This window comes from Zootoca vivipara, chromosome 1, assembly GCF_963506605.1.
Source record: "Zootoca vivipara chromosome 1, rZooViv1.1, whole genome shotgun sequence".
Taxonomy (NCBI): domain Eukaryota; kingdom Metazoa; phylum Chordata; class Lepidosauria; order Squamata; family Lacertidae; genus Zootoca; species Zootoca vivipara.
The window spans coordinates 52,264,422-52,281,064 of NC_083276.1; the positions used below are offsets into that span (position 1 = coordinate 52,264,422).

At 39.8% G+C, this 16,643-nt stretch overlaps 1 protein-coding gene across 1 annotated transcript in view; it reads right to left on the minus strand.

Moving 5' to 3' along the window:
* The window catches only part of HSD17B12 (hydroxysteroid 17-beta dehydrogenase 12), a 45,976-nt gene that overhangs the window by 16,498 nt on the left and 12,835 nt on the right, over positions 1-16,643 (minus strand). The window contains exons 2-4 of the mRNA XM_035116045.2: positions 12,928-12,974; positions 11,284-11,359; positions 3,290-3,400 (exon numbers count right to left, since the gene is read on the minus strand). Of these exons, the coding sequence (XP_034971936.1) occupies positions 3,290-3,400; positions 11,284-11,359; positions 12,928-12,974 (234 nt within the window). The remainder of the gene's footprint in view (positions 1-3,289; positions 3,401-11,283; positions 11,360-12,927; positions 12,975-16,643) is intronic.

The following is a 16,643-nucleotide window of genomic DNA, read 5'->3' on the forward strand; positions in this document are numbered from 1 at the left end:
ACTAAGTTGTGGAATTCCCCACAGAGATGCATCTATTTTATAGTTATTATATATTTCCCATTGAATGCTGAAGATGCACCTTTGGCACTCAAGATAAATATTTTCATCACTGACCCTATGCCTGTGAGTGCAATTTTTTAAAATGTTTTTATGATGGAGGGTAAGAGATTTAAATATTAATAAAAAATAGGCTGTCAGAAGAGTTGATCTCTACTTTTTTTACTCCATTTCACAAAATTTTCTTCATTTCTTTATTTTGCCTTTTTGTGTGCATTATGTCCAATGCCAATAAACTTTCCACTCGACACTTGCAAGGATACTGAGTGATAGTTTATTTCATTATCAGCAATTAATATTCCAAGTTTCGGATCATAAACTGTAGCACAGCATCCACTGTGATTCTGTTTATTAGAAATGACTGTGGAAGAGTAGGTATTTATGACACAGTGAGTCATTTTGGGAAGAAAGTAACCTGCAAAGGGACAGTATTCTTACATCAGTCCCAAGTCAGTTCATCCTCAGTACATTAGATGGCAGTATAAACCAACACACTGCACTAGCTCTTTGAAAACCGTTCATAAAGAATTTTGGGAGGTAGATGAAGAGGTAGAGTGAAAGAATAATGCAGGAGAAACCTCATTAATGGCGTTCTTATTACATTAAGCATTCTATGTTTTCAGCAACAATTACTGGCTTTTTGTTTGCTTGCTCCTGTGCTATTTCAAAGTACATTATACACAGATTCAACAAATGAAAGCATTCCATAAAGCTGTTTTCATACCCTTCATATCTGTGAAATTGGACCCCTCCTTTCACCCCCAAGCAATTGGCAGCATATGAAATTTACTGAGCATTGTTTAAATCTTATTTTTCAATGGAACAATGTAGCATCCCCAAGTTTTATTATCAGACTAACTGCTTACACTAATGTAGACACTCCAATATATCAGGGGAAACCTCCCATCGTCTCCCAAAATGCAGAGAGAATTGGGAATATCTAAATTAATTTTAACTGCTAGTATGAGCTTCTCTTGCTTCGTTTACTGGTGCTTTATTCCTAATTCACACGTTCAGTATGCATATACTGTCAGACAGTATGGTATAGGACCACTCCATGTTGCATTGCACTTAACTTTGTGTGCAGCAACTGAAATCTGTTTGCCACGCAGTCAAGTGGGGGACCAGTTTGGGCATTGCAGGAGAAAGTTGCATGGTATGAATACAGAGTCGCTCCAAGGAGAGTCTTATGAATACACATCCTCAAAGAGGAGATCCTGTACTTGGTGAGTCCTGGTTTAAGCTGATAATCCTACTGAATTGAAAGTATCCCCCCAAACAGTTGCCATTTGCTCCTGGCATGTTCTCACACTGTAGGTGGGCAAGTTAATCTTTAATGATATCAGAGCAACATGCATGGCATTATCCCATTTTTATGTCACTATGACATAGGCTGGGCTGAGAAGAACTGACTTGGAAGTAGTCGAAGTCTAGAACTCCAGTCACTATGGCGTAGCAACTTTCCAACATATTACGATGAACTATATAAGCAGCCAAATGTCAGCAAAACAGATGAATGGAAGATATGGAAATTGATTTCAGCTAATGTAAGCAGGGGCACTTCTCACTTCAGGGACCTTGTGTTGGCAGGACAGAAACAGATCAATCAATGCCCAAGGGAAGAGGAGTACCAACTTATTTTTTCCAGTCTTTCCTCCAGTTGGTGAACAATATAAACTAGTTTGCTGTCCCTCAGTAATATCATTTCTGCAGTTGCAGTCTCCAATGCAACAAATTAATAACTTATGAATCTGGGATCACCTATATTTGATCATACCCTGCAAAATGCTTCATTTCCAGAAACAGAAATCTAGCCCATAACACTGACTGAATACGTGGATGCAGATTTACATATATTCAACCACTCATACAACCACTGGATATCCCAGTTGGTTTTAGAGCGTGGTGCTGATAATACCAAGGTCACAGGTTCGATCCCCATATGGGATTCCTGCACTGCAGGAGGTTAGACTAGATGATCCTCAGCATCCCTTTCCAGTTCTACAATTCTATGATTCTATGATATACTCTAGTCAGAAAGGAGATGCAACACATTGCTGGATTTCAAATGTATCTGAAGAGAATAAAGAGTGCAAGACAAGCAGGAGCCTGAACACTAAGAAAGACTTCTATTAAAGTCCTCCAATACTAAAGGAACCATTCTAACCCACTAAACAAGAACACTAATCTCTGACTGAGTAGGTGAAAAAATGTGTGGGGCCTAGACTCTATATTATTAGCCATATTTAAGCAATCATACATCCACTTATAAACGCCATCTCCAACTCCTCGAAAGATTCCATCAACGTTGTCTCTGAAAAATTTTACACATCACTTGGGAAGACAGGCAGCTAATATCAGTGTACTGGAAGAAGCAAAGATCACCAGTGTTGAAGCAATGATTCTTCAACATCAACTTTGTTGGACTGGTCATGTTGTGCGGATGCCTGATGATTGTCTTCCAAAGCAACTACTCTACAGTATTCTGAACTTAAAAATGGAAAGAGTAATGCTGGTGGTCAACAAAAGAGGTTTAAAGAATGTCTCAAGGCAAATCTTAAAAAATGTAGTATAAACACTGACAACTGGGAAACACTGGCCTGCGAGCGCTCCAGTTGGAGAACAGGCTTTACCAAAGGTGTCATGGGCTTTGAAGAAACTCGATCTCAGGACGCAAGGGAGAAATGTGCTAAGAGGAAGGCACACTTGGCAAATCCACACCGTGATCAACTCTTGCCTGGAAACCAATGTCCCCACTGTGGAAGGATGTATGGATCCAAAATTGGCCTCCACAGTCACTTATGGACCCATTGTTAAAATCGTGTTTATGGAAGACAATCTTACTCGGCTACGAGTGATCGCCAAAGAAGAAAGAAGAAGAAGAGAATGCAGGGGCAAAATGGAAGAGGTTAAGCTTTGAAGCTGCTTTAGCCTCAATACTTTAACTTCTCATTGCTGGAAAATACAAGAAAACTACTACAAAGGTACCTAGACAGATGTCTGAAGCATGAAGGACATAAGAGGGGAGGTGACCTTTTTCGTAGAATAAGCTACTCTTGATAACAGTGCAAATTCTTCCACTTCTGAACAACAGTTTTATGAAGCACAGAGGCTTCAAAGTTTATTCCAAAAGGACTTGTTGCTATGAACTGAGTAATTTTATATACTTTCCTTGGGAGCAAAGATTCCAAGAACATAGCAAATAACATGGAAATAAGAATAAGATACAAACCTAGGACACCAATCTCAAGACCTTCCAGGCCTGCTTTTATGTTTTTGTAAATAGATTCACGATCTTCAAAGTCAGCAGGAATGGTTTTCGTTTCCACCTTGAACCGCTCTCCTGAAATAAAGCACACACACAAATATAAGCATGTATTATTTTACAGCAAGCATGTAAAACTTTAAAATTCCAATGCAAACCTCTTCTGTTAAGCCGTAATGGGTCAAATAAACTAATCATAAACACATGGCATGCATTTAAAGTTATTCTTACCAGAATGAAATTACCAGTCTTTTGCCATTAAGACTAATTTTAAATGATCCATCTGACATACTGAACCAAACGAAGTTCCAACATAAGCATCCTTGTGAAGGAATAATATACTGCATAGATATGTCCTTTGTGTTAAAAACACTGTCCAACGGGAGCAAAATATTCAGCTGCTTGAGACACTGAAAGTAGTTTCCTAGTGTTTGTTAGTGACAGGGATCAGAGTATGTCACTCTTAAGTATGTTCACATAATCTAAAGCTCCTCCAAACAACATGGCTTAAGCATTCTGAGGGACTTAAGTGTATGTAAGGAGAGAAAGCTGTACCTTATTGCAGTATTTTCAGCTTGTGATGGATCAAAAATGTTAAGTGTTGATTACAGAAACTGTTTGCAATAAGGTGTAACCTTATTTGGGGGACATACTGCATTGTATGCCAAATCTTCCATACAACTGCGGTCTTATGCGGAACTAAGACGTATCACATAGAAAAGATTTATGCATGGGGTGGATTTTTTTTTCATGTTAAGGGCCACAATCCCTTGGAAGTAATCTGTCAGGAGCTGCATGCTGGTGATAGGCTGAGTCAAAGTCACAAATGGGAAATATCATCCTTTTTTTTCTCCCAGCCCCCACCCCTCAGCAAAGTCTGAAACTAAGGGCTTCCTTCTTTTCCTATCACTCATTTCAACTCTTTCCTCCACCTGCTCAGTTTCTCTGGCTCCTCACACCCACGTGAAATTAGGTTGAGCACCTAGGGTTCTCTACTCCTGCTTTTGTTGTTGTTGTTGTTTAGTCGTTTAGTCGTGTCCGACTCTTCGTGACCCCATGGACCACAGCACGCCAGGCACTCCTGTCTTGCACTGCCTCCCGCAGTTTGGTCAAACTCATGTTCGTAGCCTCAAGAACACTGTCCAACCATCTTGTCCTCTGACGTCCCCTTCCCCTAGTGCCCTCAATCTTTCCCAACATCAGGGTCTTTTCCAAGGATTCTTCTCTTCTCATGAGGTGGCCAAAGTATTGGAGCCTCAGCTTCACGATCTGTCCTTCCAGGGAGCACTCAGGGCTGATTTCCTTAAGAATGGATAGGTTTGATCTTCTTGCAAACTCCTGCTTTTACAACTTATTAATTAATTAAATTTGTTAGTCACTTTATCTTGTCCAAGGCAACCCAAAGAGACTTAAAACCAAGCGGACTTGTCAGCCTATAGTCAAATTATGCTTAACCACCCTATGAGATAAATGAATCTCTCCATTTTGTAGACTGAACAAAAGGTACAAAACTGAGACAGCTGTCCACAATCTTATACGTAGAATGTAATTCTTGCCTTGTTTTTTGGGTCTCAACTGAACAGTCTGAATCAATTCTGAAATTGAAGGGACGAAAATCTAAACTTCTCCTTTATGGTTTAGGCCACTGAGAAACTGTGCTTAGTAGGTTCTCTTCCTCCCTGTGTCACTATTCATTCATTTATCCATCATCTACCCAAGAAAAATGCTTTATCTGCTTTCCCCCCTGCCTCATTTGCGGCCACAAAAGACAACGCTTCTGTGATTTCTGTGGCATTCTATCTTTAAAGATTCTATCACTGAAAGACTTTAGGTAATTCCTTGACTTTCAGTACCACTTATACATAGGACATCAAGTTCTGCTTCTATCCCATACTCTGGTATCACCATTGTTTTATTGGTGACACACACACACACACACACACACACACCGTTTCAGGCAAGTTGCGTTATTTCTCACTGAAACATTTTCAGGCATTGAAGAAACTATGGCATTACCTTCATACAACAGTAGGGAATGTACTTTAGTTTTTCAGGTGTTACACACCTCATGTTTTTGTTGCAAACATACTAGTTTCCTGCAGTATAAATATTTGTGGCCCAGAGCACACTAGAACATGTTTCATTTGAAGAGAAAAATTTGTGAGTGCTAGTTCTTTTTTAACAAAGGATTGTAGTTTATTGCTCCCACAGATGCTAGGGGGAAAGTGCAGCTGCAGCAATTCAGCAGTGTGCACTACTAACAAGTTGCTATTTTATGGTAAGCACTGGTTTATGGCTTACTAAGTTGTCAGCATGTGGCCTTTGTCGAATGATGCATGCTCTAGAAAACATCCAATTTGACCGCAAGCTTTTTCTCTATCATTTTCACTTCCGTCTTTTCACCTTGATCCAGACCTCTGCTGATAAAATAACCCACCTCTCTCGTTGTACATACCAGGCAACACCCCTTTAATCACTATGCACTCTTCTTGTCCACTCTCTCACCCAACCAACTCACTGTTCTTGCCTTTATTGCCTCCATGGTCTTTCCCCCTCCAATTTCCCCCACCACTCAACTCCAAAGAGGGTTTTTAGAGGCACATGGGGGCAGTGGCAGATCAGTTATGCAAACTGTTGAATGGAATTCATAGTATTATAAAATCATAAAAGATGCAATAACCCTACACATTACTTCATTCTAAGGGATTGTTTTAACAGACACTGTTAAGATAAAATACTTCAAGTAATTCATAAAAATTGTTGTGAGTTTAAAGGACAAAGTCATTCCTAGGTTGAGAAAAACAATTGCTTATGCATTCATGCAGACTTGTGAACCTAATTGTATTCAGTTGCTTGCTCCCCCCTCCCCCTCCTAATATCCCTAATGGCAGATGCAACTGTTTGCTTCCTACTTCATCTTTCAGAACAGCTGCATTGTTTATAAATCCCCAGGGATATGCTGCTATGCAAAATAACGACGTAAATAGCATTAAGTCCCTACTGCAGCAGTGGTCTTGTGATCACGTCAGAAGAAAATCAAGTTCAACATCTCTGTGACGGGAGGTGGAGGCTTGCTATTTTTAGCAACATCTGCTCTATCACTACACATTCGTGTTTGAAATCTTGCGGTCAGCGTATTTGCAGATAAATGTATCAATGGGCACTACCCATTCTCCTTTCTTTGTTATGAATTACTTGAGGTTTTTGCTGCTAGCAAAAGTAACAATCCAAGCTTTAGAAATAATCCAGGATTTAGAAAAAGAGTAACATTAATATGCACTGCTACATAGCTTTTTCTGCCATGAATGCACAATTTATCAATGGCTTGGTTAAAAAAAAACCCCACATGTACTGCAATGAGGAAAGTTGCCAAGATGAGTGAGAGAAACAAATATTTCATATCATTTACAGGGATGATCAGCCCAAAGGAGCTACACAATGGACATGGTGCCTGCTCAGGATTTAACACATTCCTATTTATCTACTTGCACTAGTGTGCTTTTGAACTGCCAGGTTGGCAGAAGCTGGGACAGAGCAACGGGAGCTCACTCCATCACGGGGATTTGAACCACTGACCTTCCTATCAGCAAGCCCAAGAGGCTCAGTGGTTTAGACCACAGCACCACCCACTCAGTAGCTGGAGCAGGGAGTGCCACACCAGTCGTGTGACACAGGTGTCACTCTGTGGGCAAGAGCCAGTGAAAAGTTGAGAGGCCTAAGCGTAGGTACTCCTCTGTCCAATCCAGGTGTCGGCAAGGTTATCTGGCACGGGCCACGTTGTCCGTGGGCTGGACGGGCACAGCACGATGCCGGAAATGGTGTCTGCACATGTCCGCAGCGCCGGAAATCTCTTTTGCGGCTGCACAGACACTGGAAATCACGCCTGCGCAGAAGCGATTTCCGGTGTCTGGGCATGCACAGATGTGATTTCCGGCGTTTGCACAGGCGCCATTTCCCGCGCCGCTCGGCGGGTCCCCGCACCACTCTGCGCCGGTTTAGTGCGGGGTACTCGCCAAGCGGGCGGCTCGGTTCATGGGCGGCCCACGGGCTGGATAAATGGCCTCCGTGCCGACCTCTGGTCCAATCCAACATCCACAACAGCCCTCCTTAAAGGGAGTCTTCATTTTTCTCATACTAAACAGGCAGAAACAACAGAATCCTACAACCTAGATAGAAAATTCAAATTACCCATGAGAAGGAATCAGGAATATAACCCCCATGGAAATTGGTTGCAGCTGTATACCATAGAAAAGCACACCTTCCATGATATCAGTCTGCAAGTTGAAAAATGGGGAGCTATGTTCCATCTGTTATATTAAAATGGAATGCCAACTTTGTTTTAACTTGCTGGATACTGCAGCATTGTTAATCCCATCTGTAGATGTTACAAAATCCTTTTACCCTCTACAATCACGCTTGTAAGCAAGGGAGTAGGAAGTTGTGTTCTGCCAATCATGTGGTGCCAAGTATCTTCAGTAACACCAAGTATAACAATCAGCTGTAGAAAGCAAATATACTCCTAGACTAGCAACTCTTTAAAAACTCAATAGCACCACATATGTATTATGCTGTGTTTTATCATACCTGACAGGATACAACTGCTTCACTTCTACAGACATGGAATGAGGTAAGCAGAGAGAAGGAATCACCCTCCCTTCAATCCACTGAAAACATGATAAAAACCTTGATTTTGACAGGTGAGGAAATTAATTTCATTCAAGTAGTTTACACCAATTTGAATGATTTGGCACTGGGAAGAAAAATACTGTGTTCATTTCCAAGTTCTCCCACAAGGTTATCGTGATGCTGCTCATGTCTGTGTGTGTTCCTCATGCTTATGGTAATGAATGCTATTTTTAGCCTTGTTGAAAGGCAAACACCTGCCCAGAGGTTCCTGCGCAGATTGCACCATATATACAATCTAGTGGATTGCTAAACTCAGTTTTAAACCCAGATACTTTATTCGAACATTGCATTTTAAAATCACCATTACTTACAGCAACAGTTGTTGAAAATGTCAATTAGTAGCTAGACAAGCTTATGTTATAATAAAAATTCAAACTATGATATGAATAAACGTGCACCCATTTACTAGCACTTAATAAGATTGTCAAAATAGAGCTTAGGGGATATATTTACTGCAACAATGACAGACCCAATGCAAACTAAGCTCCCTTTAGTAAACAGGGTGAACTCTTTTAAGTAATACCACATTAAACAGATTTGTTACCACCATTATAATTACAGTCGTACCTCGGGTTACAGCTGCTTTAGGTTGCGTCTTTTCGGGTTATGCTCGACGCTGAACCTGGAAGTACCGGAACAGGTTACTTCCGGGTTTCGGCATGCGTGCACAGAAGCGCTAAATCACGCTTTGCACCTGCACAGAAGCACTGAATCGCAACCCGCACGTGCAGAGACGCAGGTTGCGAACGCTGCGGGTTGCGAACATGCCTCCCGCACAGATCACGTTTGCAACCCGAGCGTCCACTGTATACTAATGTTGTTTTGTAATATTCAACACTGTCTTTGAGATTGTTTTACTTTCTCTGGTTCTGGTAGTTTTGTCTGATTCTGTTCTGATCATCATCTCCAATATGTTTTGTTGCTTGATTTCATTGTTTTATTGCTTTCTACTGTTGTTAAGACTCAAACAAGATGTGGGGTATGTATCAATAGTGTGAGGTCTCACCATATTTTTCAAGAAATTGCATACTCTTGATGGTTCACACAATTTAGGAAAAGCACAAACTACAAGACATCTCCTACTTCTATTCTATCACTTGAAAACTTGACAGAAAATTTATTCCTGAACCCAAATTTATACAATTTTGACATGAAATAAAATACTAATCTACTCAAGAGTAGAATTTTTTTGTTTACAAAATCTGCCAACAGGGGCCTCTCTCTATTTCAGCCACCACCTCTTACCATGGAAATATTACACAGCAGAGGAAAAAGGGTGGCTACAAAGCTTTCCGGCATCAATAGGCCACAATGATGGTTCCAGATCTTTCATAAATGTAGACACAGCTGCCTGTAAAACACAGAGTTCTCCATTCCCAAACCTGTTTATAGTATTCCAGAATTGTAAAACTCTAACTTAATTCTGGGGGGTTTTAAAGGTCGGCCAGCTCATAGATATTAATGCTTATATATTTGAAACACAAACACACACACAGAGAGAGAGAGAGCGCTTGAGTGCGGTCCATAGACCCAAAATACACAGTACAACAATAGTTAAGCTCTTCAACAACTTCCCCAGCTGTATTTCAAAAAGCTTTCGTGATATGAATATTATGTGAATGCATCCCTTTTCACCTTCTGCCTAGAATTATCAAGCGTGGCTCCCCCATTTCCTATTATAAATATATATTATACACATAATACATTATCACAGAGAATTCAAGCCTGTCTTCCCTGAATTGTTGTAGGATAAGATGTAAGAATTTATGGACATCCAAAGAAAACAAATACTGAAAGATTCAAAACAGACAAAAGAAAGCTGTTCTTCACACAACACATAGTTAAATTCTGGAATTCACACTCACAAGAAATAATGATGATCACCAACTTGAATGGTTAAAAAGAAAGGAGAAAAATTCATGGAGGATAAGGCTATCAAAAGCTAGTAGCCAGATTGGCTATGTTCTCCTCCTACTATCAGAGGTAGTATGCCTCTGAATGCCAGGTGCTGGGAACGGTATCTTCCAATATGGTTTTTGTTTTTTTGTTTTTACAAAGTAAAAGTACAACTGCTTCCAAACTCAACAACATGCTAATTAGTTTATTCTATTTTAGAAGCTTTAAATTCTTGTCAATTTATGTTTTAAACTTTGTTTTATGGTTTGTTTTATGTTTTCTATTGTATTTTGTACACTGCTTGGGTATTTTTAAATTTTTTAGAATGGTTACAAATTGGGGAGGGGGGGATTCCAAGCACCCAGGTTCTTAGTAGTTCTAGAATGTGTTGATCATAGTATATATAACAGTATGTGTGATATGAGTATTTGATCGTTTTAACATAGCTATTTAACCTTTATTTAACTGCTGTTTCATTAGAGCTGGCAAAATTATTATTCCTGCAGAGTAAAAGTGTTTCCTGGTGGTGTGTCAAGTATGTTTTGAATATAATTGTGGAAATAAACTTAACCTGCCATAAACTAGCTAATATTTTCTACCACCATATTTCTGGCACTGGTCTCCTGCCAACTACATTCTAGGAGAGACTGTAACTTATATTCATTCTCAGCTACTTACAATGATGATTACATGGTATTTTTACTGTGCTTTTAGGTTTTAGCTTATTTATGGACAAGGAACAAAAGCAGAGCACTTGTGACATGTACATGTAAAAACTGATGAAAACTATACACAGGTTCAATACTGTTCAATTCTTAAATTTTCCAATAGGACCTTCTGCTGGTTCTAAGTCCCATCCACATGTTCTATCATGTGCTCCCTTTCTTTCAATTCAAACGTTGAAGCCTTTCTTCATAAGGGAATTGCTCCAGCCCCCTTTTGTTGCCCCTTTCTACATTTTTTCCAGCTCCGCAATATAATTTTTGAGGTGTGGTGACCAGAACTGCCAACCCTGCATTATATAACTCTACTGGGATAGCTGTCAATTTATATCTACTCTCTGCTTCCTCTGCTCTTTAACCAGTTTTTACTTCATAAGAGAACCTGACCTGTGAAAAGGCATTTTGGAAGCATGATGTCTATTGGATCCACCCTATGTAAATGCTGATTAACCTCCTAGCTTTCAGATGCTGCTTAACCTTCAACTCCCATAATCCCATTGGCCATAATAGTTGAGTTCAGCAACATCTGGAGGGGCAGATGAAAGGCAGGGAAGCCGTGCATAGTGCTTCTGCTGATGAGGCTCATTGGTTGAATCCCATCATCCCTTGTTTTAGCTCTCAATAATCTAGCTGAGAAAAGGCCAGAAAACTACTTACTTATTTCCTTGGCAACCTGATCCAATTTTTCCTGAGATCTGCTGATAAGAACCACCTTCATTCCACGCCTTGCTAACTGAAAAAATAAGGGCAAAAGTCTAAGAGTGCCAGTTACAAGTCTATGGTAGCATTTTATTGATCAACACCACTATTTATACAAGAAATTCAATTACAGAATTAGATCTAAAGATATCTCCTCTCCATCAGGAGGAAATATTTGGCTCAAATTGGATTAACAAATAACAGAAAAAAGGAATTACAAATATAGATTTGACATAAAAGAGTAGGAAATTAGCGATCTATAGTAACTGAGCAAAGATTCATAATTAAGATAGACAATGAGTTAGATCTCTTCAAAGACACTAATCCACTGATCACTTGTGAATGTGTGAGCCAGGATCATAGCTGCCAAGTTCTCCCTTTTTTTAAGGGAAATTCCCTTATGCTGAATAGGCTTCCTCGCGAGAAAAAGGAAAACTTGGCAGCCATGGCCAGGATAGGGAATCTGAACTGGCCAATGGAGCAAATCTTTATCTCACTTCTCTCTCAAGGACCAAACTGGTTAGGTTGGAAGGGTCACCCATCTACCACCCCACTGACGTCACAGTGACATCAGGTGATTATTGTTAGAACTTTTTACAAAGAACCCTCCTTAGAGCTTTGAATTGCTGCTGATCGGCAGGTTTGAAACTACTACCTATCAGCTGGTGGATAGTGACTTCAAGCCTACTTTCTGCTGGGATTAGGGAACTCCAACATGAGTTCCACAGGGAACTTGGTGGTGCAGCAGATCCTTCTGCATCTTTACCTGTCCCACATCTGACATCACATATATCATATTAGGCTTGGGGGCCAAACTGGGACCAGTGCTTGGTCAAATGTGGCCATTGGGCCAGGAGTTCTCCACTCCTAGTGTAAACACAGGCATTAATCCTCAGATGGTTTTAGGTATCCAGAGGTACAAATATTACCTGACTTGGCTGCCAAACCTTAACAATGAATCCAAAGTACTAGACATTGGAAAGGATGTCAAACTGTTAATGGGTCATGTTTTAAGGATCAAAGTTCTTTTTTTCTTTTTCTTTACGCAATATGTTCTTGTCTTGCGAATATGGGTGGAATCATATATTCATATGATAGCCAGACAACAAGGCATAACTTAAGGGCAGGAGTCTTCGTAGAGCAAACTATAATGTACTTTATATATAATCAGGGCTTTTTTCAGACGGAATTCACCAGAACTCAGTTCTGGTACCTCTCATGTGTGCACCCTTGCCATTATAAGAGAACAAGGGAGGAGTTCATAGTGAGTTGTGGCACCTCTTTTGTTTTTATAGAATAGCACTGTATATAATGAACTATAATACAAATCTGACCTGAATAACGGATACGGTAACATGCACCAAACCTATCCCAGAATTCATTTAGATTGTTAGACTGCCATGCTAAGTTAGCTCTGTTACACAAACAATGTTTCCATGCAGGTTATACTTTGCCACATTGTCCCTGTTAAAGAACAATTTGCCTTATCATTCAGGCAAAACAAGAACATGACATACATACAGCACAGGATACAGACTCCAATTTGTTGTATGCATGTCAAAATGCGCAAAGGTACAATATGTTACATGAATCACAACTTACCTCTTCAGCATACGCCTTTCCAATTCCATCAGTAGCTCCCGTGATAACTATAAAACATGAAAGGTGGAAGAACAAAGATGTTAGTGTGTTTCCAAAGCTTATGTCATAATGCCATGAATTCTTCGTCTTCTAGAAGTGATACAAGTTTTCTGGAAAAGTTGACTTAGGATTTTTTTTAATGCTGTCTATCAATTCAAATCCAATTTAGCATGTATGTCTTATGAACAATTAATGAAAACTTTACAACACACATTAATTTTACTTGTTATGTTGTAATGGCACCTCTAATTCGCTCCTTCAATCCAAGCATTATACCGGTACTGATTCAGCATTTCTTCATCTGAAAAATAATGTGTGCCTCCTTCGGATTAGGATTCAAGATCACCCTGAATAAATTAGTATTTTTATAGTATTGAACTGGAAGAAAACAGCACAAAGGAGAATGATGTAAGAATAAATAAGACAGAATTTGATAGAAGCAATTCAGCTATGTCACCACTCCAACATGAAGACTGATGAGTAGACTTGGGCAAGCTGCTTTCATGAAAACTATCAGCACTGCTTTATTCAGGGAGAGGCTGTTCCAGCTATATATTTGAATCCACACCCTGCCCTCTACTCCCCAGATGGAGAAGTAGACAAAAAACCAGTGATGTTTCATTTTGGGATTAAGAGGGTGAACTCTTATAATGTGTGAAGAAAAATGCAGCACAGGTTTTCTGGAAAAGTTGATAGCTCTAGTGTTGGAAGAATAGCAGTAGTCTTGCAGAAGTCACGTGGTTTTATATGTACTGTACGGTAATCAAAATTTCAACAATACTTCCATTCACTTCCTTGTGAAATCTGTTAATAAATATATAACTAACAGGTTTAGATGACTGCATGCTGGTACTTTTCCTACCTCCATGATCAAACACTGATTAGTCCTTCCTGCCAGTCATGCATCTGTGCACTTGCTTGCTTAGATTCTCAAATGGTATATATACACAGATGCCACTGGTAGTGCCTGTGACTTATCCAACGTATATAGTGACATCACTGCAACTCCAGTTAAAAGACAACTATGATTTTTACTCCTCATAGACCTAACACACAGGACAAAATATCTGAAGTCATGGTTTTAACTAACTGAAGTTATGCACATAGTCCAAAATTTATGTTGCAAATGTGGGAAATCAGCATTTCTCTCCTCAGTTATAAGTAGCTGCAAGTAATATTCCAATATATTACTTAATGAGAATCTATATTAAATAATGCCTCATTTAATAGAGATTATATAAACAATGGCGTCTGACCAACACTTTCTTCCAATATTATCTGCAGCCCACTAAAGCATTTTAGTTTGTGTTAGTTAAAAACATTTTACTATGTGTGTGTGTGTGCATGTGTTGCTAGCCTGGAAGAAACTTATTTTTAGTAAGAGCCCAATCAACCTTATCAAAATCAAGTATCAAAAATAGACTGGAGGAACACTTGAAGCAAATACTATTTTTAGCTGCTCTGCCTATTTCCTGCCGTTACCCACCAAACAGAATGCTTAGTTATTCCAGACAGGTTCTCCTCATGACCCGTTTTCCCCTCAGAACACCTGAATGCAGAAAACACTCAATTGATTAAAGATTAATACTGCTGCAAACTGTGACAGCTGCCTTTTGTCTGAGGGTTTTTGAGGAGGGGCGAGTATATGCAATGACAGAGAGCTTGCATCAGTATTCCTCTTGGGATCTATTGCATGGAAAGAAAATTGCTATTTCAATTCCCCTTTGTTGCTAAAAATAGCTACCCCAATTGATTCAAGCAAACAGGGCACCAGCTTAGCAATGCCAAATTTAGAAGGCACTGAAGTCCCTAGAAGTGAACGCTAATGCAGTCTAACACATGCCAGCTCATATTTTAACAAGAACAAAGAAGATAAGCATGCAGACTCTGCAAGTTAATAAGACAGCAGAAACACAATACATTTACTGAACGGAAAATCTGGTGCAGAAAATGAGACATATGTGTGCTTCTAAACCTCCGATTTCTCACTCAAATTGCAACCACAAATGTTCAGATTTTGCATACTCTCACTTCTCTTTGGCACCCACAGTGCATTTCATATGATAGATTATAGGCATGATAATATGTGGAAGTCAGATCTCGTGGCAAGCCACTGAAGGTTCACGAACTGTCTAGAAAAGTGTGGGTTGCACTGGGAACTATAATGAAAGGGGATACCTGGCTTGAGACACTTTGCAAGAGAACCCTTATGCTCACTTTTCTTCCTCCTCTGGATCAAACTCATTGTCTTTAGCACTCAACCACTGGACAAAGATGCCATTTCAAAATGCAGCACACTGGGTTTTTTTTTTTAAAAAAAAGATCAGTGATAGAATATGTACAATCATGTTAGAGTGCTGTGGGTTAGAATTGTAGAGTTGGAAGAGATCCTGAGGGTCATCTAATCCAATCCCCTGCAATGAAAGAATCTCAACCAGAGCATCCATGGCAGATGGCCATCTAACCTCTGCCTAAAACCCTCTAATGAAGGAGAGTTCACAGCCTCCCAAGGGAGTCAATTATGGAAAGAGTAAGAAAGCAGTGTTAAGGAGTGGAATTTGCCACCACAAGATGAGGTGATGACCACCAACTTAAAATGGGTGTAAACATATTCATGGAGGATAAGACTAGTATCCATGGCTATTGGTCATCTACAGGTACTACCTCAATTATTTGAGGCAGTATACTTCTGAAGACCAGTTGTTGGAGAAAAAGTGAGGGCTAATGCTGTAATCCTCATGTCCTGCTTACAGGCTTTCCACAGGCACCTGACTGGCCAGAGGGTGAAAAGGATGCTGAAAGAGATTGGTCTTTGATTTGAACCAGCTGAGCTTCTCTGAGGTTCTGATGTACATTTGCCCCTTGGTGAAAGATCACAGAATTGTAGAATTGGAGGGAATCTTCCATGTGATAGCCCTTTATATATTTGGCTATCATATCTCCTCTCAGTCTTCTCTTCTCTTCCTGGCTAAACATACTCAACTCCCTCAACCATTCCTCATATGGCTTAATTTCCAGACCCTTGATCATCTTGGTTACCCTCCTCTGCACACGTTACAGCTTGTCAATATCTTTCTTAATTGTGGTTCCTAGGAACTAAAAACAGTACTTTAGGTGGGGTATGACAGAATAGAGCAGTATTATTATATCCCTTGATCGCGACACTATACTTCTGCACAATCAACTTGTGTATTAGGTCAATAAGTTTGTAACAACTTTAAAAATGAGGGCATGAATTGCTCAAGGCTACTGATAATTTTCATTCCCAAACAGGAACTGGAACTTGGGACTCATTGCTGAACCACAACCAATCTAATACAACCCACCAGCCCATATTGATTTCAGGAGAATCTTCCCATACTACCGTACCTGTATTTGCTGAGAAAAAGAGAATACCTTACCCACAGTACCAATGTGGTTTTAAATTTAGTGCTTTGTGGCTGCAGCTGAAGAATGTCAGGAGAGACTAGACTGGAAATTATAGAAAGGCATCTAAATCCATTAATTCCCCCCTTACTTTTGTGCACTAGAACAGTTCAGCCATAATAGACAATAAGCAGAGATGCGTAAGCAGCTGCGTATAGAAAAAGATGAATGAATTGCATGACGTTAAAGATCTGTGAACTGAGGAGTTTAATGCATGAATTGAAATCCAAAGTAACCACCTCCCCCTACTC